Here is a 24,445-nt window from a genome sequence, read left to right as displayed (position 1 = left end):
AAGACAACTTTAGAGAGGGCCTCCCTAATGACATAGTGGTGATGGCATCACCTTGTATTCAAGGTGTCCCGTGTTTGATACTCAGTGAAGGTACATAGTGGTAGGATCCTACTTTATACTGTAGGTCCAGTTCCAATTTGCCTATCTGTGCATAAAGTAGACTTGAAACAAGATAAAAACAGAGCTCTAGAGAATCACAATTTTTTCATAATTCTCTGGATATTTGCAAACTGCAATCTTGTTGGTTGCCATTTTGCATACTTTACAAAATGCTTAGATTACAGAAAACTATTATAAACATGCAAATTATTCATGTAACTAAATATGAACTTAAGTTTATTTCTGGGTACAACAAAGTGTTGGAATTTCATTACAATCTCCATGCCTTTTTATCCTTTAATTGCTTGTTAAACTTAAATAAATTTTAAAGATTATTCTCAAGGAAATGTAATAATATACAGTATTTTTATTTAAGTAATTTAAAATAGTGTTCACACAGTAAGTTGGAAGTGTGATGTGGTTGTAAAACTAATTTTATTTCATAGTCGTTTTGAAATTTGTTTCTCAGACATTGGGTAAAATTGGACGTGTGCAACAAATATACCATGATAATGATCTTAAAGTTGAGGTATGTCGTACCTCGTGGACATACAATCCTGCAGCTGTGACCAAAGTAGCATCTTCCGATGGAACTGTGCCTGGTGCATCTAGTGGAGGTAAGTGATAGTTTAGGAAAGGAAAAAAATTCTCATTTTATTTCCCAAACCCCAATTTGTTCTTACCTTTTTCTCTTTACAAACCTATTTTATTTCCTTATCACCATTATCTTCAGGTAAGATTATTCATTCGACGTAGGTTGTAGATAAGATGGTGTTTCCTGGGGGAAGGGGTATCAGGAGATTTCCTACCTCTGGTTGTTTGCATCTCCCTTCTTGATGTAAAGGTTCTCTCGGGCTATTGACCAGGTGAGTTGCGGAAAAGATTCCAAGCTTTCGAGAGCTAACGTCACACTCATCTTCAGGGTAGAAGGTAGAAGTCCGAGAGAACCTTTTCATCATTCGTCGCCAGGAAAGCTTCAAGACTTAATTTATCTCCCTTCTTGTTTCTAATCTTTGTCCTTTGGGATGGGGTAACAATTTATGGGGGTTCAACATAAAAAGAAAATTATAATATATGCTGTCAGACAAATATCTTCTGTTGATGCAAATCATATGTAGTAAAAAAAAAATGATGCGACATTTGACCTTGAATACCTAAAAAAGTGTCTTCAATTTTTGTGGAAATAAGGTATGTTATACAGTTAAATATAATCTCTGCTTGGTGTAAGTTGCATGTTGGGATGGCTTTGGGAACAGAAATAAAAAACAATCTGACAGTAGTATATGCTACACATTACAGTCTAGTAAAGTAATATCGTGTGTGGAACTATTTGCAACAGAAATGAAAAACTGGCCCTACAGTAGAAAATGTGAGGAGTTTACCACTCTCTGACTTGTAGGCTCGCCGCCATCTTGAAAAATTGTGCCAAATTTCATCTTGAAAATTTAAAAAAAATAATATTTTGAAAATGGTGAATTGTACGCAAAAAGTGAAGATATCCAAATTGAGAGAGCAGAAAATTGGCTAAACTATTATAAATTCTGTTACAAAGTTAATAATGAACTACAGGCACAGTGAGCAAGCTAATGTATTAATATTTGGATGTTACAAAGGTACAGGTCTTGCCAATACAGAGTACCAATCACTGTTCAAAATGGCCACCTCTGGCCTTCACACAAGCGCGAAGTTTCTGAGGCTAGTCTTCGATCGCAGCATGCACGGTCTCGAGGAGAAAGTCCGCCACTGCCTTCACGAGAACTCTTGAGACTCGCAAGGTTTGGATGCCTCTTCCTACAGACCATGCCCTACAAAACGGACCACAAGCTATAGTCCAATGGGCTGAGGTTGGGGCTGCTGGAGGGCCAATCAGCCGGAGCAATGAAATCAGGAAACATTCCTCTGAAGCCACTCCTGTTTTCTTTGTCTTGTCTGAATAGTCCAGAGTTGAGGCGATATCGTTCTCTATCAATAGCATGGCGAGTTTTTTAGCTTCCTGAATACGTGACTGTGTTACATGGTCAATAGAATCCCCTTCTAACAAACGCTGTTCTAATTGAATCCACTTTAACATGGAGTTGATGTGACTTTCACTGTTTTCATATTTCTGTAACACACTGCTCATATGTTTCCAGTCATGCCATCCACTTAGCACTAGGGAGGTCTGTGTTACAGAGAATAATTGAAGACTAAAATTGGTAAACGCTGTAAGTGCCACAATAATTCAAACACCGTTTTCCACGTTAAACTTTGAAATGTGCCATGCTTTATAATGTGGTAAACGTGAAATGTGGCTGGTAGCCCTCTAAGTAGTTCAAAGAGCGTGTAAAGAGGTCACTAGTGTGCACGTTCTTACGAGCTGATGTGTGGAACGATGCAATTTCCAAACACTTTTGCTTTTGGCACTTACAATGTTTACCACTTTTAGTCCTCAACCTACATGAAAGATAATAAATGCAATTGTTAGAGACGGAATATATTAACCAACGTCTGTTCAAGTTCTCGCCATTTTTCATTATTCTGGGGCACTATGGGAGCAATCTACTTCAGATAACTTTTGTTTTGCAGCTAAAACATCAGAGCATGCAACCTTGTACAATTCAGAACACCGGACCGAGGAATGGGAGCTTGGGGGGCACAACCCCCGAATTTCAATGGAAAAAAACATAAAAATTTGGAGTTTGTCCCTTCTTTCCCCACTATTTTGAGGAGAGGGTGCGAACTTTAGTATTCTTTTCAAAGAATGGACATTTCTTAAGAGAATGAAACATGTTTCATGTTCTTGGGTGCCATACAAGTTGAATAATAAGCCAAAATGTGATTTTTTTACACGAAAAATAGGTAATTTGCATTTTTGGAGGAAAATTGTTATAACTTGGGCACTATGGGAGCAATCTACTTCGGATAAGTTTTGTTTTGCAGCTAAAACATCAGAGCAAACAACTGTGTACAAATCAGAATGCCGGACCGAGGAAGGGGGCTTTGGGGGGGGGGGGGGGCAACCCCCAAATTTCAATAACCAAAAACTTAAAAATCTGGAGTTGGCCCCCTCTTCTCCCGCTATTTTGGGGAGATGGCACAAACCTTAGTATTCTTTTCAAAGAATGGACGTTTCCAAAGAGAATGAACATGTTTCATGTTCCTGGGTGCCATACAAGTTGAATAATGAGCCAAAATGTGAAACTCTGTTCAGAAATGTGGCATGAATATGTTGCGGAGGGGGGAGGGGGAGAGGTTGGTCATCAATGTGAATTTCCCAGGCTTGCTCCAGACCTGTGTCAGAGTTTCCACCCAAACATAAGAATATGAAGGTCCAAAAAGCACATTCATTTCGTAATTAGCACCATGATACCATAAGGTATCATTGGGCCAGTACGACTTTACTCTGATGATACCATATGGTATCATCGGGGGAGTAAAGATCAAAGATAATGCCATGGTACCCTGTAAAATTATTTGCACCCTATTAAATCAGTTTCTCTTTATGAAACTTAATATGAAATATTAATGATGACACTGTAATCCAAGAAGTAATTGATCAATCAAGGGATTCCTATTTGTTTGTCGGGTGTCAAACACATGTATTTCAACAATAAAATAATACAATTCACACAATATTTTGCAATATGGTTAATGTAACCAGGAGGCAAACATAGTCTGTTGTAATGCAAGAGTTTCCCCTTTGAAGGAAATAGAAACTGTGGTGGACTAAGGGACCCATGTTTTAGCAAGTACAAGAAAATTTTTACACAACTCATCAAAGTGTATACAATATGTAACCATTATTATTTAATAAATTTGATTTTTCTTGCATAACAATACAATGGTGTTGTTGGATTCTTGTTAGATTCCTTTGTGCGTAAAGATCTTGCATACTGGAAACTAGAAAGGAAACATTATGAAGCATGATTTATAAAGGACTCCCTTAATCAGCTCTGCAGAGAGGCCCAAAGCTGTTGGTACATATTAATAGTCTACTAATATTATCGACCTGTAAATATCAAGTAGATACAGTCCCCATTAGCCTATTTATGTTAAACCTTATCTTTATATTCTTTGGCAATCCGGAAAGATCATTGTCGAAATATTGTTATTTGATGTTGCTCGAATTTTTTTTTTTTGTTCGTTGGAGTTCAAGATATCATCGCTTTTTCTGTTAAGTATCTCACTTGTAGGCGGGGGCAAGTGCATGTGTGTACCCTGCTTTATATGCCAATGAGACATAATATATTAAAAATTTGCCCCCTCTATTTGTTGACTTCACACCCCTCCCCTTCAAATAATCCCTGGCTACAGGCCTGGTTGAAAGTTGTATTTTAAATTTAGATATGAGTGTCTTTTCACAGTAGAGAGATAAATAATAGCTGTGGAATAAGAAAAATGCAGTCAAGTAATGTATTTTTATCGATTTGAATCACTTTGGGGAAAAAACCGGAACCAAAAAAGCCACCGAAGAAAGCTGTTTTTTTCTCCAAGAAAGCCATTTTTTTTCCAACCACTCCCAACTCTACTAACAGTACAAAATTTAAAATGGTAATTCATCTCGCATGTAAAATATTATAGTATATAACCTCTTTCTACAAACATACTTTTATCTCAGAACAAAACAGGTTTTATTGTTATGTTTCAGGTTATGTGCTTTCTGTGTAAAATATTTATTTAAAGAATTTACAAGTAAATGTCCGTCCGATGAAAAAAAGTACATAATTTGAAAATAGATATAAAAAATGTTTTTTGTGTTTTTAGTAATTGGAACTCTATAGAATGAAGGCAATTTAAACATTACCATGCAGCATTTTAATGACAAGTTGACAGGCTGAGCTGCTATAATTTTTTATATTTATTTTTTGATTGGAGAAAGTTACGTGTTTCCATGGTGTTCTTTTTGTTCCTTTGACTATTTAATTTTGAAGGTCCAATACCTTCATTAACACAGGTTACGGCACCTGGAACAGAGACGGCATCCCATCAGTGCATTGCTGGCCCCTGTGACTGAGTGGTTATTCATGTGGTTAGCACATCGTGCTATCATGCAAGGATCCCGGGTTCGAATCTAAGCCTGGTCATGGATGTTTGAGTGTGTCCATTCATGAATTTCATCATGTCATCACTCATCCCCATCTTAGCAAATTAGCCAAAAGTGGCACAAAAAGCAAAGTAAAATAAAGCAAATCAATCAATCAAAAAACCATAAGTGCATTGTTTACACATGCCTGGTGAGAGGTCTCACAAGAACGAAAAGAGCAATGTGGAAACACAGGAACTTTATTCAACCTATAATAATGTTTGCCACACAGCACCATGATTATTAATTTGTTTTTCTCACTGATATTATTTTAATCTCCAGAACGTATCATAGACAGCTGAGTGATTCCTTATTTTTTTGTTTAATTTGCAGAAAGACTTAGTGCCTTGTTAAAGAAGTTGTTTGAAACTCATGTAGCAGGAGATGTTACTGAGGAATTGGTGAAAGCTGCTGCCAGTGGAGACGCACAAAAGTGTGAGGATTGCTTAAAACGTGGAGATAGTGATGTCAATGGTGTGTTCGCTGGACACACAGCTTTACAGGCCGCAAGCCAAAATGGCCATCTAGAAGTTATAAAAATCTTACTGAGGCAAAAGGCTGATGTAGAAATTGAGGTATGAAGTAATGTTTATTCTTATTATAATTACAGTTACCTTGTTTTACAGAAACTTTGCCTCAATGAACTCCCCAGGAATTTTGTAAGGTAGGAAATAATGACAGATTAATACTATTTTTTTAGAGCAGTTAGTCCTCTATTTTCCATCCTTTTGTGCATTCTGTGTTCTTTACCTTTCTAAAATCAGGCAGAGGAAAAATAAAGGGAGAGGTGGATCACCACCAACTCCTTCTATGGAACCCCACATGATAGATAAATTAATATAAATTCTAGGGCTATCCTGATATGAAATTTTTGCTGATGTGGATAAAGTACCAATATGAAATTTACTCATGTTGTACTGATCCAATATAAAATTGCAAATACAGTATTTAAGAATTCATTTTTCAGGTTACGTGCGACTTACTCACTTTATGTACTATAAATAAAATAAGTTCAGTGAGTGTGTGTTGAGTAATTGACAATGTTTTAAGGACCACTGTCCAGTATTAAGTTCACAAGGAAACCATTGACTGTCAACATGTGAGCGGCAAATGGCCGGAGGGATTCTTTTTTAATAAGTTGTAACAGAGGGACTTGAATTGATTTTAATAGTGGGATAATTTTACATAGTTTTTTGTTTTTTTAAAGAAGAACAGGTCAGTTGTGATGGAATCCCAATATTTTATCCTATCCATGTAAACCTAATCCTTGCCATTGACGAAGCTTCGTGGCCAACCGTGAAGCCGATAAACTGACCTGAAGAAGAGGACAGTGGTCCTTAAAACGTTGTCAATTACTCAACACATACTCTGTGAACGTAAGTAAAAATAAGTTACATTTTATTTTATTTATAGTATTTAAGAACACACATATAGTATATTTACCTCCTGAATTAAGTATGTAACTCGGTGACTGAAATGATTATCGACTTTGAAAAGGAATCTGCACATTATATATTTTCTTTACAAAACTAAGATCTATGAATTATATGTGTACAATCGTAAAAATAGAATAAAGTGAGAGAATTTTACATTAAATTGCAAGCTATGTTTAGATATATCGGATTGTTAAAATTATTGGTAATTTTTTCGATAAACTGGCACATAGTAATCAGCTGATAATCTGTTCCATTCACAATAAACTCATATTAGTGAAAATTAGAGATGTACTGAGATGAAAATTGTGTCAATACTGATATAAAATTTATTGGTATGATAACAGACAGTAATCCTTTTCCGATTTTTGCCTTTGTTATCTCATCTTTTACTAGGTATCCATGTTTAACCTAATGATACAAATAAGTGGCCTCAAGTAAAACAACCAACTAACGAATTCTGACAGGTCACAATGTAAATGATACATTTACCTCCATAATAAGTGCACTCTATTTCACATTTACCTCCATAATAAGTGCACTCTATTTCCCCCTATACTTTTGCCTCAGAGAAGAATATTAAATAATAATACGAGGGTCGTTCAAGTCAATACGGGACTTTTGAGTTTATAAAGTAAAGGAACAAATTTCAAGGGGCGGAAACTGCTTTTATTTTTCGACGTACTCACCTTTTATACACTTATTTCATCGTTTCACTAATGCCTGGAAAGCTTCGGCATAGAAAGATTTGTCAGTACATTTGAACCATTCTAGGACAGCCTGCTTCACTTTGTTATCACTGCTGATATGTTGACCTCCGAGGAATTCTTTTAGGGGTCCAAACGGGTGGAAATCACTTGGTGCTAAGTCTGGACTGTAAGGGCAATGTGGCAATAATTCCCAATCGATTTCCTGGAATGTTTGCATAGTGCATTGACCGGTGTGAGGTCTTTCATTGTCCTGCAGAAACAGAACACCCTTCGTGATCAAACCAGGCCATTTCTTTCTCAGATTCTTTTGCACAACATGCAGAACATGACAGTATATTCACTGTTGATAGTGACACCTCGGGGTAAAATATCCACGTGAAAATCCCATGTTTGTTCCAGAAATCACTTGCCATCACTTTAACTGCTGACACAATTCTTTGGTGGTGGTGAGACAGAAATTCCGTTCGGCCGTCTTTGAAGCGCTTCCACCATTCAAATGTCTTACTGCAGCTGAGTGTTTCACCACCGTACTGTGCTTGCAGTCTTCTGTAAATTTCAGCTGGTTTTATGCCCTCCTTCACTAAAAACTTCCCCTTCATCACCATACGCTGTTCCATGTACACATTCACGGTGTTGATTGAGTTGATTGAGTTGGTGTTTTTAGTCCACTTTATGCACAGTAAGGCTAATTTTGACTGTACCTACAGTTTAAAGTGGGATCCGAACCACTATATGCCTCCACTGGGTATCGAACCTGAGACCCCTTGATTACAAGGCAATGCCGCTGCCACTGCGCTATCCGGGAGGCACGTTCACACTGTTGTCCGCCACCTTAAATACTGGTCTCTGGACTGGCGTGTGCAATGAACACGGCCTACCACTAACAGGACACAGTTGCCAGTTCCTACTGCATTCACTACCTTCACCCTGGGATTTGTTATTAAAACCAGCAGAAAAAAAAAAGTCGCGGATTGACTTGAACACCTCTCGTATATTTTTTTTTTTTTAAAAAGTATATGAGGCTTATGCTTTTCTATTCATTCATAAGGACAAGATGAAAAAGGCATACTTGCAGAAGTGAGGCACAGCTACCTATTTATGGTGAATAAAAGATCAAGATTTTGGTACAAAAACTGGACACATATTTGGGATCAAAAGCAGTACATAAAATGGCATTTTGGTGTTTGAAATGGTGAATATAACTCCAAATTTCATTTATAAACTATACTTATTACACAAAACAAAATTTTACCTTCTAATAGCCTATTTATGTAGTTGTCAGAGTATTAAGTTTATTCCTGTGTAAAGGAATTCAATTCGGTCTCTCAAATATTTACAGCAGAATTAATCAATTTTCTGTGATTTGCGTAACTCACAAGATAATTCAGACTTCAGAAATTGTCATGTGAGTAAATAAACTCTAAATTTTGTGTTTTAAGAGTTTATTAAACATTTTGCAGTTTTATTTTGCATCATTTTGTGACAAAACATGGAAAATGCATGTCACACCCTTCAGAAACATGGAAAATGAACATTACATTGTGTTATTTCACATTTTGTGTTTCCTTCATGCCTCTAAGCACAGGCTACTTGTAAAGAATATTACATTGGTAAAATTATTCACAAATGTAGTGATAAAGTTGTCACGAGCCGGAATAAAAGACTGTATAATCAAGAATGCCAGCAGTCCCCCGGTGACGAGAGGTCATCGGGGAGAGTCTAGCAGGCAAAGTGTGAAGTGTGTGGTGAGTGACATTGTTAAGTCGGTCCAGGTAAAGGGGTTGGACAAACCCACCTAGGTCAGCTTCAGTGGACCAACGCAGCTCCGTTCCGTGACTCTGCCAAGGAACCACGAAACAAAGCAGGTTTTGTGGTGACACTTTAGGTGTATCATTATCAGTGCTTAGATATCTTATTGGCTCGCGCGTGGCCATCTCTCCCCACCGCTTGTGTGGTTTCTATTAAATATTGGTAAAGGGTGATGAATGTAATTTATTCCATTCCTCATACATACATCCTCTCACAGCCAAGCAGCCGGTGAATGGCCTAAACATAAAAAAAAACATAAAAAATAACATGTAATGCATTACGTTTGTTGTCACCGTGATATCCTCAGATATTTTAGCTTAGTACAATCAAAAGAAGTTGTAATAACACATATGAGTCATTCCACGCCAAATCAACACAGATATGTACTTTTTTCAACCTGACCTTCGTAGATTTTCATGGAATTTATGGAGTTGAAAATATCCATGGTACTTAGTAACTGCAAAAATTTTGAGTCCTGTGCGTCTTGTAATTGTCAAATTATTCAAGGTCAAAGTTCGCAGCAATTGTCCTTTCTGAATCTGTTTAGCTATACTAAATGTGCTGTAACTCCTACCCTATTTGGCCTAAGAAGCTCAAATAAATAATGTTTATTGTACAGGGAATTGAACAAGCTTTCCAATGATAAATAACAAGCCTAAGTTTGGGTAAAAATAAAATTTTACCATGTGACCGTGACTTTGACCTTGAAAATCTCAAAACATGTCGTCACCAAAAATCGTGAAAAAAATATATCTGGCACATGATTCCATACTCTGAAACATGAAAAAATCAAACTGGGATTGTAATGGGATCAGAAGATACAAAATAATATGTGTAACTATGTGACTGATGAAATCCTCATTACAATGTACTAGGGTGAGTCAAAAGTCCCTTAACACCCCGTAAAAAATGTAAAGGAGTTATCCTGGGTAAAATTCGCCACTTCATTTCTAGCCTGATTTGATACATCACATCAACAACCCCTTTCCATTGATTTTTTTTAGTTGAATTCAATATGGCAGCCAACAATATGCCAGACCTCTGCTTGTTACACACAACTATGGTTTCCCCTGGGCCTAATCTGTTTCTATCATGACCATGACCTGGCAGCAACCGGATAACTCCTTTACATTTTTTAGGGGGTGTTAAGGGACTTTTGACTCTACTTAGTACATTGTAATGAGTAGAGACCGGATTTTAAAGGAAAGATATTTTTAATTTTTCAATACAGATCATGCAATAAATAACAACAGTGTTGATAATTATCTTCCACCAACAAGATTACATGATTTTGACTTTCCTTTTTTTTTCCATTTTTCAGCCCACAATCCCTTTTTTTCTTTTAAAAAACATTTTCCTTTCTAATCCCTTTATTGACTTTTTCAGCCTACATTCCTTTTATCCCCTTTTTAAAAAACATCTTCCTTGGTCCCTTTATAGACAAGATACCAAATATTTTGTATGACTCTTTTTTTTCCCTGAACAAAACATTCAACAATTGTCTATTCGGTGCAGTTTAGAGGAAAGAAAGAACAAGCACCTTCTACCTTACCTTCCCTCCATGAGTGTTGGGAGTACATGGCAGCAATTGTTGAAACAATGCGATCTGGGCTTACGCAGCAACAAATGTATTGTAAGCGACATGCCTGTTGAGTTGAAAGTGTACTTATCTGCTAGATTTAGACTTTTTGTGAAGTTTTTTAGACTAGTTTTAACTTAACTGTGTGACAGTGACAACAGTATTGAGTGTCAATGAAATGGCGAAGCCAGGTACAAGTGGCAGCAAGCTATGGAATGCGGTAAGGTGTTGCAAGGAAGATTTCATCGAAATGGATGGGTAGATTATTCGCTGTACTTTACCTTCAAAAAAAGGAAATGAAAAAGGACTATAGTTTATTTTTGCACTCCACCAAAAATATTATTGTAAATGAAAGTGCAATTAACACAAAATTTAATGTATCCCTTTTTATATATGAATGATATATATTGTGCTTTCATTTAAAATAATATTTTTAGTGGAGTGCCAAAGAAACCTATAGTGTTTTTTTCCCTTTAAAATCTGGTCTCTAGTAATGAGGAGTTCATCAGTCACATAGTTACACATACTATTTTGTATCTTCTGATGCCATTGCAGTCCCAGTTTGATTTTTTCATGTTTTAGAGTATGGCATGGTGTGCCAAATATATCCTTTTCACGATTTTTGGTGACGACATGTTTTGAGATTTTCAAGGTGAAAGATCAAGGTCATATGGCAAAATTTTATTTTTACCCAAATGTAGGCTTGTTATCATTGGAAAGCTTGCACAATTCCCTGTACAATATACTTTTATTTGAGCATCCTAGGCCAAATAGGGGCAGAGTTACAGCACATTTAGTAAGCTAAATGGGCTCAGAAGGGTCAATTTCTGCAAACGTTGACAATTACAAGGTGCAACTCCCCAAATTTCATGAAAATCTGAGATGGTTAGGTTGTGTGCTGTGTTGATTTCGTATGGAATGACTCATATGCTAAGTTTTTTGTGGAATGTCAATTCCAGTTGGTTCAGCTTTGGTTATTAACCTTAACTTGTATCTTAGATCCAAAAGATAAATCAAAAGTTCTGCAACTAACGACAAATTTCATGAAAATGGCGAACGTTTTGTATTCACTGTGTTCAGTGGCTTGTGTTTGCAGCAAAGGTGGCAGACTGACTGTACTTGGCTTATTATTAATGATACAGGAATGTGGATTCTATATTCACTTTTTTAAAAGTACAGACAATTTCTGACCCACTGATCTATGTAACATTAGTGGATGTAAAACAGTTATATTTTAAAAATATTTAAAATCTGCTTTCTGATGTTTGCACTCTAAAGTGCTGAAAATATATGAAAATGTTTTTTGGTTGTTCGTTTGTTCGTTGTTGAAACAAAAAAAATAAAGACATGTTTTCTTTGTATGTGTTTAGTTGCTAATACGTATGATTAAATGGAAGAAAATTAATTTGATTTTGTTAAGTATTAAACTATATTAGATACTGGCACCTTTTACTTTTTGTGTTATTTTATACATGACTTTGAAATTACAGGATAAGGACGGAGACAGAGCAGTGCATCATGCAGCTTTCGGTGATGAGCCAGCAGTAATGGAGCTCCTGGCTCATGCAGGTGCTGACTTGAATGCTCGTAACAAAGGGCGCCAAACTGCTTTGCACATTGCTGTTAATAAAGGCCATGTGGGTGTTGTGAAAACATTGCTGGAACTTGGGTGTCATCCTAGTTTACAGGTAGGGAGTCTACATTTCATTGTGTATTGTATACAAATAATTTTCCCCTTTTGTATACGTGTATTATAAGGATTTTATTGAAATCTATCTATACTGAAAGGCAGCATTCACTTATCCACAAAACCACTTTTGTTTTGGTGTTCTATTAATTTTGGTGGCCACTGTTACCACAACCAACTGATTCTGAGCTAGGTCACAATGTAAATTTTACATTTGTTCCTTAATTCCTGCACTGTATTTGTCCATACAATTTTGCCTTAGAAAAGGAGATAGACTAATAATATTTTTAAAAACATTGTATGAGGCTTTTCCATTTCTATTCATTCATAAGAACAATGTGAAAATGACATACTTCCAGAAGTACGACACATTCTCCGACACCATGGTGGCAGTGGCCACCGAAATTAATTCAACACCAAAAGAACAGTTTCACAGATAAGCAAGCACTTCCATTTAGATTATCAATTTGCTACTGCATCTTTTATTCCCCCGAAACATGAATTCATTGCTGTTAGTTTAAGGATGACTTCAGATCACTATGTTTGAGAATGACATCCATCGTTTTCTTGGACCTCTTCTTTGCTCATTGTGGTATCATGATTCATACGGAATCCCTTGAAGCCATTTCCTAATTACTCTTGAACCCTGTTGCATTGGTGGGCCAAGAGGGTTGAGTGCAGAAATCACTATCTTGCCACTGACATCTCAGGTTTGAGTCGTGGCATTGGAATGGGTGTTTGTCTGTGAGTGTCCTTTTTTATCTCGTCACTGTGTATCCTCATCATCGTAATTAGCCAAAAGTGTCAGAAAAGATGATGTCTACCAACATGGGATTTCTTTATTCTGGGAATTGTGCATGAATTCTGAGTGAATTTTCTTACCCAGAAATGAAAAATGACGATAATTAATTCAAAATGCATTTTTAGGTTTTGTGGGGGGATCTTTACTTTTATGCTGGGTCATTCCTTGTCAATTCAACCAAGAAAAGAGGGTTTATAATAAAATTATATGTGTGAAGTATTTGCTTTCAGGTTGACATTAATTTTCTGGGGAGGGGTTATAGCACCCCTCTCTCCCCTCCAAGAAAACCTCGTGAAGAATTTTATGCTCGAAAAATTTGCTTCAATGTTATTTTGAACCTAGATTCTTAGATTTTTAGTTAATATGAAAAATACAAAGTCCGGCAGCCATTTTGAAAAAAAAATCAGAAATAAGATGCCATATTTACAGAAGGAATGAAAAGGCCATTGATTTTATTGATGATGGGTATGTTAGATCATATGTACAAGTTAACTTTAAAATTACCTGTGTTGGTGTTACACCTTTCCCTTTCAGCGATAATTCAAATTTTAGTAAACCATGTTTTTGGGCAAAAAAAAAATCAGAAAGTAATATTTTATTAATTTATTGGTGTAATAAAGTGTGACTGTGGTATGTTATATTTTTTTCTGAAATTCTTATTGTTTGGTTAACATTGTGAAATTTCAAAAAGATTGAATGCTTTGTAAGGGAGATAGAATTTTTTTTTTTTGCAAGGCAGTGCAGCCTCAAACTGGAGGCTTTGGGAATGGAAAAAAAGAGGAATCACTGCAATGAAATGAAACCAGACATGTTAGAGACAAAAAAAATAAAAAAAAATATGTGGTTACTCACCACCATGGAAGGATTAAATGTGCCATCTGAGATCATGGGTACCATGGTCTGGTTGAACTGACATGGTGACTTTATTCTTACTTTTTGACATGTTGGGACCGGGTCCCTAATTATAGTAAATTGTTAATAAAGAATCTGAAGCTACTCCTTGCACATTGCAATATAAAGGCATGTAGGGGAACGTGTAGGTAGAGCCCCCACATGTTCACAATGTCGGTTGTTTTTGATCAGCACCATGCTCTCCTCCTCTTATCCCCCTGGTACCCAATGTATTAGATCCACTCTATGCAGGGATATTGCTGGAAAAATTCTCACCTGAAATTTGCCACCCTACGAATTGAAACTGGGTCTCTCACATGGCCCTACCTACTGGACCCTCTTGACACACATAAAAATGTTATTACAAACAACTTTTTATTGAAAACTATTATTATTTTTACCTTGATTTTTCTAAAATTCACCTTGAAAATCTGGCATCATATTGTAACCTTGAAAATCTAGCATCATATTGTAATTCTATCTGGGTTATGAGGTAGTGAACCACTCCATGTCACTTTGCCTGCTGATGGCTGCATTGTAAACTTCTTCTTGGATGGGAAATTTACATATCACCAGTCCATGCTTTGACTATGCCTTCTAGTGGACGGTGGAGAGACAGTGTCTCGTCACCATTGATAATATGTCCAGCAAACTGTTACCTTCAACCTCAGAGTTCTTCAGCAGGTTCTAACAGTCTTGCATTTAGTGGTCTCTGCTTCATTGTGAGCATCTGTTGAACGGTGCTCACAAAGGCGACTGGCACAAACTTTGTGTTATCCCAATGTTGCCAAAATCTTATCCAATGCATTGAAGCTAAAGGACTTGGACTAAAAATACCATTCCTGTGTACATTTAGTGTAATTTTGAGCATAATAATTCAATTATGGCAGGTGGAAAAATAACTTCTGGTTTTACGAAATTCCCAAAAATTTACGAAATGTAAACAAGTCGGATAAATATTATTTTTGGAGCTTATTTTGTTATAAAAGATTGCATACAGAATGGATCGTTTTAAATTTTTAAGTGATATAGAAGAACAAAGGTATCTGGAAGAAAATTGGGAAGTTCCCAGATTCTTTGGATGAAGACATAGTGAAAAATATTAATCTTTTCCAAGATAATGTTGATCTTCTACTCTCTCTTATTAAAATAGAAAGTTCATTCACTGAAAAAGTAACGTTTTTTATTAGAAAAGTAAGTATAATATTAAATCCTTAAAGGTAAAGCAAAAATCAGGTGCACCAGCAAAACAAGGATATTATATTTAATAGTTATGAAGTGCACTTCATAACTTTTTATTTCTCATTAATACAACTACAATACAAAAATCAATTTTTACATTAACATATATTTTAAGAAGGCTCCAATTTATGTTATGCATTTATCATTCTTATTGATTGTGATAATCATAAACACATGTGTGCCAGCTAATTTGTAATTTCACCAAAACTGGGAGAGACTCAGGTTCGATTCTCAGCTGGGGGAGAACCGGGATTTTTTCCACCTGTTCAAGTAGCTTCGGCACCCACCCAACGTCATATAAAGTGTGTACCTGGAGGAAACTGGGTGTAAAGGCAGCCAGGGCCATGGTGCTGATCACATCACTCCCACCTTCGGCCGAAATCAAGGAAGTGAGGGACCCTAACTCCACACACCGTATATGCCTTCATGGCATGGTGCAAAGCACAGGAGAGTACTTTACAATTTTTACTTTATGAAAATGGGGGAAAACTGGCATTTTCACACATGCAGGTAGTTTGAGGATTCTGCAGGTTGAAATCAAGCTTACATTAGTTACAAACATTCATATACTCTGATTACAACAGTAAATGGATAATTTTCAATGTTGTGTACTTGGAGACCCCCTGTTAATTTTATGGCTTAGAATGAGGGCTTAATGGCAAGCATGTTCTATCATGACTAATAACATGCATAAGATAACAGTTACAGTTACATCTTTTATATTTGTCATGTCAACATATGTGGTATGAAAGGTTAGAAATTTGAAATGATGTATTCATGAATGAAGTTCAGCCTGTGGCTACTGTACCACTCAATCTGCAAAGGTTAGAAATTCGAAATGATGTATTCATGGATGAAGTTCAGCCTGTGGCTACTGTACCACTCAATCTGCAAAACTAATGTATCATTAAGAAAGTTTATTTGTTCGTTAATATCTAAGTGCATAATATTGTGTCAATAAAAATTTTAGCGTTTGTTAAAGTCTCTTAACATCAAATGGTCTCTAGACAAAATTATTTTAAAATGTCAGATTTCTTAAGATGCAACATGATGTAAGTCAAACAGTGATCTGAATTACTAATCAGCACTGTTAAGTCAGTAGAGTGTACATAGTTGGATCATCCACAATAATTATGCCTACTAATGTTCTAGAAGTACTTGTGATTCTGGTAGGTTTCTTAATGACTTATATCAAGCCGAAAGGCTTCTTCCTTGATTACCTGGGTGTGCTGGAAGAAACAAAATGTTTTGTTATGCAGGTATTATGTTTGGGGCAAAAATACTTAGAATGGTGTAAGGTGGTGATGTTTCCGACTTCAGCAACCTAATTAAAAAAGCTATAAAACATGAGTCTTTCCAAACAACATGTGTTGCATAGTGAGGCATTCCATTTGCTATACTCTGTCTTGGAATCTCTGGAGTGAGTAAATGAAAACAAGGCTCTGTGCAAGTGGTGACTCGAGAGGGCTTAACCAATAACTCGCGAGAGGGGAAGTGAATGCAGCTACCAGCTGTTTGCAGCTGCATGCACTGCTTTGCTCTACCAACTAGGTTTCTCCCCTTTCCTTCCATTACATGCAACCTTGCTCCACAGTTTCCGGAGACAGAGTATAGCTAAAACATGCATAGATCATATTTTATCGGAAGCTGGCCAAGGCAATAAAACACAATGAGATTGAATGATTATTAGATGCATTGATTAATGATCACACATGAAGATGCTCCATTCCAGGATGCAAACCTGGAAGCCTGGAGAGTCGAGCATTTGACATGCTCAGCAGTCAAGACAGCAACTCAGAATGTAGTTAACACAAAGTGAAAATATTGAGCATGGAAATATTTTAAAATACGAAAGATACACAAAATACCAAAGGTTCTGCAAACACCAGTTTTTTGGTATATTGATATTTTTGTGTTTCCATTACTGGTGTCCTGGTATTTCAAATAGCAGTTTCAGTTTTGGCATATCAATATTTTCAGAAGCCCTGTTTTAAAGTATCATATCCTTGGAAAATCATTACTAAGTAATCCTTTCTAAGACATAATGTTTTCCTCAGCTGTGCCTGTGTGAATAACACTATCACTTCCCTATTTGAAGTTAAACATTTCACCCACCATGTAGTGGGTCAGAATGCTGAAAATGGGGACAAGAATCTGGCTTTACGCTGTCGGTATTTCTAGTAACAGAATATAATGCATATAATTCCCCCAGGAGGCTTACTATTAGTAAGTACGTGGAGTGGCGACCACGGGGCCCCGAACTCGTTCGGCTTCCAAAGGCAGAAGAAGATGGAAGGTCATCTCAACGGCAGCGGAGGCGGAGAACGCAGAGGAGTAACACCTCTCTAAAAAACCTTGGTCCATCTGGCTCCGGATGGTAGTACCTTGTAAGGGCCCCTAACCAGGGTTACGACAAAGACCTTAACGGCAGATGTGGCAAAGTAGGAAACCTTCGGTATGGTGCAGATGGCGGAAGAGGCAACCCTCCCTCTTGCCTTGTGGTGACGAGGGATCCTCAAAGGCTAAGGGAAGGAAAACCCGGACAGAAAACCAACGGGGAAGAGGTAACTCCAAGGGATGATGAAGCCGATCCCTCTAAGGGAGATAACCCTGATAGAAAATTCCAGGTCCTCCAAGGTAAAGGGGGTTGGGCACAAGGTCGGCACTGTAAAAATTATGACCGCTAAAGACTTTCAACAAAGAAAAGCCGGACAGATTAATGGATGCCGAAAGAAGCGAGTACAACTGAATAAGAATAAGGTTTATATTGGAACCTGGAGTGTCTTGACTCTTTTAGAGGCAGGAAAGATGCAAGAACTAGCTGAACAGAGCAAGAAAACTTAAATTGAAATAGTTGCTGTGCAAGAAACCAGATGATGGGGAAATGGTGTAATTAACAAGAAGGACTTCACTGTATACTACAGCGGTAAAAAAATAACACAGGACAGGCTGGTACTGGATTTGTGGTACTGAGAAGAATGCAAAAACATGTAATTGGATTTGTACCATATAATGAAAGAACATGTAAACTATGAATTAAAAACATATACAACAACATAACTAATTAATGCACATGCACCAACAGAGGATAAAGCTGAAGAAATAAAAGAGCAATTTTATGAAGACATGCAGTATTTACTAGATAGTGCACCAAGAAGTGACACGATTATAATACTACGTGATTTTAATGCAAAACTAGGAAAGGAAGAAATATACAATAACATAACAGGCAAGCATACTTTACATGAAACTACAAGCAGAAATGGAGAAATCCTATGTGAATTGCAGCTGCAAATAGTATGGTAGTTATGAGCACAGAATTCCAACATAAACAAATACATAAAGGTACATGGACATCCCCACACCAAAGTACTGTTAATCAGATTGACCATATACTAATTATTAGCAGAAAAACGGATCTAATTGAAGATGTAAGAACATTGAGAGGCCCTAACATTGACTCTGACCATTTCCTTGTGAAAGCCAACCTAAAACAAACATTACCAGCAATCTACAAGAAAAAATAGAACAAACAATAACGTGGGACACAGCAAATCTGCAAAATCCTAGAAAGATTAAAGAATACAGAACACTCCTCTATGAGAAATTGAAAGATCTCATGGAAAGTAGAAATATCAATGAAGAATGGCCAAATGTACAAACAGCAATAAATGAAACTGCTAATGCTGTTATACAGAGGTTGATTCATGTATATTGAGCCGAATTCAATGTGCGACTCTACCGCGCATGCGCAACGTATTGCCGTGAGATTGCCACAAGACGAGCAACAGTATCTCGTTAGACGCTGTAGAGCAGTGTGGTCGAGCGTAGTCTGATGCCACCGAAACTGAACAGATTTTGGGAGGGGTACATTGTTGCCCTTTCCGACGGGAAGTTCACAGCGTCGCGCATCATAGAAATGTGTAAAGTGCGTAATTTTTGTGTATGTCGTGGCACTGTGATTCGTATTATACGGAAATATGCTGCACAGAGTCCTGGGTCCACCACACTGACTCGACCAGCTAGAAACCGGCCTCCCGTGAAGAGGACCCTGACGCTATTGTGTGTTGCTTGACGTATGGCAACTTCCGAAAATCCCCCCACACCGCGTGCAATGGCCAGCAAATGTTGCACATCGCAGGCGACAATCAACAGTGCCATTCAAGGTCGTTTGCAAGAACAGTGTGCACGCCCTAAAACCGTGTCATGTGGCTGAGCGATGTGAACCAGGTTGAACTGCACCAAGCTAAGGCATCCAGCCACACGGCAAAAACATCGCTGGAATTCTATCGCCGTATGGAACAGGAAAGTGGAATTTCTGCAATTCCCTTCTCTGACATCCCTGTCAAGAGGCCAGATGCCAGCCCAATGGACTATTGTGCTTTTGGACTTTTCAAGCGGCGCCTGTCGAGTCCGCACTGTCTCCGGCCTGTGGAAAGCCTGTAACGAGGAGTGGGATGCAATACCCATGGTCCAGCTGCAACGCAATCTCCTACAATGGAAACTCCGATGCTGGGCAATAGTCAGTAGTGCTGACTTGCAGATCGAACATAACCGGTGGTGGAAACACGGCATTTCCTTGGTACGTGGCCCATTCGAATTCGGCTTAATATAAATGAATCAACCTCTGTACAAAAGCAAAGAAGTGCACCCAGAAATGAATGGTGTGATGAGGATTGCAAGAGGATCATAGAAGAAAAGAACAAAGCAAGAAAAAAGTAATGCAAATAAAGACACAAATAAACTTAGAGAAATATAAGACAATGAGGAAGAAAGCAAATAAATTAATAAAAGATAAAAAGAAGAAATGGCTGAATGATAAGATTAGGCAGATAGAGGAGAGTTATAAGAGAAATGAAACAAGAAAGTTTTCTAAAGAGATAAAGAAATTTAAGGAGCATCATGCATTCTCACCCTCATTATGTAAGGATGCTAAAGGAAATCTTACACAAAAAGAGCAAGTCCTAAATAGATGGAAAGAATACTTTAGCAGCATATACATCCTTGGTGACAATGAAGTTCGACCAGAAAGGAATACGTGATTAAATGCACAGAGGCATAGGCGGTGGAATGGGTGACCCGCAGAAGTGACGCATGTGTGTAAGAGGAGGCGTGTAAGCAGGCAAGAATCGTGATCCCAGCATGTTGCACCCAAGGTCATGTAAAGAACGAAAACGGGGAACTATACGCGTGACATTGAACTTCGACCAGGCACCAGACTCATACGGAAAATTCCAGATAGTGGCGTATTCGACGGAAGCATGACGTCACGGACACGATAAGGGAGTCCGCCGTATATAAGCGCATGCTGTGCACCGAGGAACCGCAGTGCATCATCACCATGGCCAGGGGCAAACCTATTGACAACACCGGGAGGAGAAGAGTGGTGGAGTTGCAACGGGATGGACTCAGTGAACGGGAAATAGGGCGCCAACTGAACTTACCCAAGTCAAACGTCCACTGCATCATCAAACACCACCAAAATACGGGTACTACAGAGCCAGGTAAGGCCCCCTGTTGAAAACGTCTGCTGAGCGTGCGTGACCTACGGATATTTAGGCGCTATATCCAGACCAACAATCATGTTTCTGTGGCCGAAATACGACTGGGGACTCGAGAACGCTTTCACATTGAAGTGTCAACCAGAACCATTCGCCGTTACCTATAGCGATGCGGTTACCAAGTGTACAAGGCGAAACGTAAACCCTTCCTTTCCATGTTGAACAAAGGCAATCGACTACGGTGGGCACGAATGTACCGGGGATGGACATTTCGGCAGTGGAACAGGGTTTTGTGGACGGACGAATCCATTTTCAATGTTGTGTACGGGAAAATATGGAAAACAGTCATTTGTCGGAAGGAGGAACAAAATGAAGGAAAATGTTATGCACATCGGTACAAAAACCTGCGTCAGTGATGGTATGGGGATGCATGACGGCATCTGGGGTTGGCCCACTACACGTCTGTGAGGGCATTGTGAATGCACATGCCTATACACGCATACTGGAGCGGCATCTTCCCACAGTGCGAAGGCACCTGTTCCACAGGCGGCGTCTCATCTTTCAACACGACAATGCCAGGCCTCATACAGCGCGGCTGACAAGAGAATGGTTGACTCGCCATCACGTGCGAACTCTGCCATGGCCACCATCGAGTCCCGACCTCTCGCCCATTGAGAATGTGTGGCGTGTTCTTAAGCGACGTGTGCAACAGAGGGGACCCACGACAGTGGCTGCTCTTATCGTCTGCCTGCAGGAGGAATGGCACCGCATCGATGTGGAATACCTTGAACGACTCGTCCGCAGCATGCCCCGACGCATTGCCACAGTTATTCGCCGACGGGGCGGCGTCACACCATTGTAAACAGGATCCCCTCTAACAGTGGTCGAACTTCAATGTCACGTGTAGATGGACGAAAATGTTTTATTTTGTGTGGACACCATACATTGCTGCGTTGCAGCGGAAATTTATGTTTTCCTTTGTTCCATGTAGCCTGCTGAATAAAATATGTTCAGCATATGAATGTGTTCTCCTTCTTTCACAACGCACTCCTATATTTGTGAACTGGTCGAACTTCATTGTCACTAAGGTTGTATAATAAGAAAGAAATGGTGAATATGCAATTACCAATGGACGAGATTGAAAGTGGTGAACAACAGTTACAACCCCCGACCTGGAATGAAATATGCGCTGTAATACAAAATCTAAAAGCAAATAAAGCTGCAGAATCAGACAATATACCAGCAAAACTAATCCGGAATGGAGGTAGAGCATTAAAACGGAAATTGCACAAACTGATACTAAACATATGCGAAAAAGAGCAAATACCAACGCAGTGGAACGAAGGAATACAAAAAAGGTGACAGACTAAACTGTTACAACTATAGACCAATAAAACACTTAAACCTAGGGTACAAAATATTTGCCATATTGTTAAATAAGAGATTATTGAAAGCAAACTAGGAGAACACCAAATGGGATTCCGGCCAAATAGATCAACTATGGACAACATATTCAAATATTTGAGAAATGCCATGAATACAACATTGACTTGCACAACATGTTTATTGATTACAGTCATGCATTTGATTCAGTCTACAGAAGCAAGGCCATAAACTCCCTGAAATTATACAAAGTACTATACATACAAATTAATAAGCCTAATAGCATTGACCCTAAATAACGTAACGATCTATTTTCTCATCACATTAATGGATGAAAAGCCCAAGCATCTATCACCACGTAACGTTCTACTAGGAACGTGGGATCGAACCAAGAACCTTAACCATTCTGGTTAGTGATGTAGCTCGCTTAATCATTCATCCTCATTAGTGAGCATTCGTGCATTTAGTGCTTCGGTTTGCGTTAAATACTATGTTCTAATGCAATTCTGTTTAGAGGAAATAGCAGGTTCCGGTCTAGAAAGCCAGATAACAGTTGTAATGGGATCCAGTATGCTGACCACATGGCACTTAGTGAAAATAATAAAAGAAATAAAATAAAAATAATAAAAAATTACATGGCAATCCTTGGCCCACAAATAGCTGTTCCACCGCGGAATTCAGTTTAGTACTATTTATAAGAGAGATTCCGAATAATTTAGTTTCATGAGTCTTGTACTGATGTGACTTTTCATTCAGGAACTCGTGTACGTTATCACAGAAAAGAGATCCTGATTTTATTTTTCACATAGTTTCTGTGAATGTTGAGATGCTTATCGTAGCGCTTTACTAACTTTACCAGACAACCTAATACAATGTAGCAAAACTTGCATACGTGCGTATCATGTGGATGTGGTCAAGCTTACACAGGAGAATCTAGACACCCTATAGAAAAGAGGAAAGATGAACAGACACAGCACACATGTAAAGATGAAATGGATAGGTCAGAAATAGCCTAACATGCATGGAATAAATCACATAGAATTCAATGGAACAACACAATAGTACCAAATTGAAAACAGGAAAATCAAAGAAGCCTTCATAGCAATGGCTGAAAACCATATAAGCCATCCCAGTGTAGAATTCAAGTAAATATTGTCCCCTTTCCTCAGAAAATAGAACTTGTAACATAAGTTGAGCAAAAATAAGAAGCATAGAATTCCGGAGGCCTCTGTGGAGTAGTTGGTTAGTGCACTGGATTTGTAGTTAAATTACAGGTCTGTGGTAGGTTTGATCCCACCACCGTCAAAAATACATTTGTTCACCAGAAGATGAGAGAAGAGGTGCTCCTTCGAAACCTAGTGTTAGAATAAGTGTAGATAAAAAGCAGTAGACAATGGATAATGTCCAATTGCATGCTACTCTCATATTTAACTGAGGTGTGTGCTAGATTCACAACCTGTTTTGTTCGAATATACAAAACATATGGGGGTGGGCTCCTCTTGTTCATATTTTGGGGTTTTGGAAGTGATGTGACATTGTGATACCAAATACAAATATAAACCTCACAAATAATTACAAAAATTTAAATTAAAAGAACAACTCAAGGAAAGGATTTCAAGTATTTGATGCTTACTTATAAAAAATACTGGCCTATCACTGTGTAGGATTTAGGTAAGCTTACTCGAGATTATAAAGTAACAAATCTAAGAGAGTTCCTCACTGGCACAGATACTTCTCTTCTTGTTGCAGGATTAGCAACCTGTCTCTTCTTGCTAATGCCACTGGAACTCAATTGTGCTATCTACAGTAGATGTGTTCCTACTTTCAGATGGCAGACACAATCTCCTTTCACTTAAATCCTTTGGTATTTCACAACATCCAGTTTTACACCACCTGCAAAAAATGATTTTGATTTATTTCCAGGTTCAGCTCTTTGTCATGGGCTGTCATTAACCTGAAATTGTAATATTTAGCACAACACTTACCGTAATCATTAGACACTGGATTTTAAAGGGAAAATAATTCCTTTAAAAAGGATGAAAAAAGGAAAAGTTATTTCCAAAAAAAAGGGGAAAATAGGACTATAGTTTTTTTTGCACTCCACTAAAAATACTGTTCTAAATGAAAGCGCAATATTTAAAATTCATATATAAAAAGACATTAAATTTCGTATTAATGTATCCCTTTTTATATATGAATGGTACATATTGTGCTTTCATGTAAAATAATATTTTTAGTGGAGTGAAA

General features: G+C 37.9%; 1 protein-coding gene across 1 annotated transcript in view; it reads left to right on the top strand.

Annotated features, from left to right (window-relative positions):
* LOC145985919 (E3 ubiquitin-protein ligase MIB1-like) overlaps positions 1-24,445 on the top strand; it is a 186,249-nt gene that overhangs the window by 45,740 nt on the left and 116,064 nt on the right. The window contains exons 2-4 of the mRNA XM_083120060.1: positions 569-716; positions 5,495-5,736; positions 12,183-12,380. Coding sequence (XP_082976186.1) covers positions 569-716; positions 5,495-5,736; positions 12,183-12,380 — 588 coding nt within the window. The remainder of the gene's footprint in view (positions 1-568; positions 717-5,494; positions 5,737-12,182; positions 12,381-24,445) is intronic.

Source organism: Lepisma saccharinum, chromosome 1 (genome assembly GCF_977018435.1).
Source record: "Lepisma saccharinum chromosome 1, izLepSacc3.1, whole genome shotgun sequence".
Lineage (NCBI taxonomy): Eukaryota > Metazoa > Arthropoda > Insecta > Zygentoma > Lepismatidae > Lepisma > Lepisma saccharinum.
The sequence above is the reverse complement of the archived record's forward strand: the minus strand, read 5'-3'. Positions and strand labels throughout refer to the sequence as shown.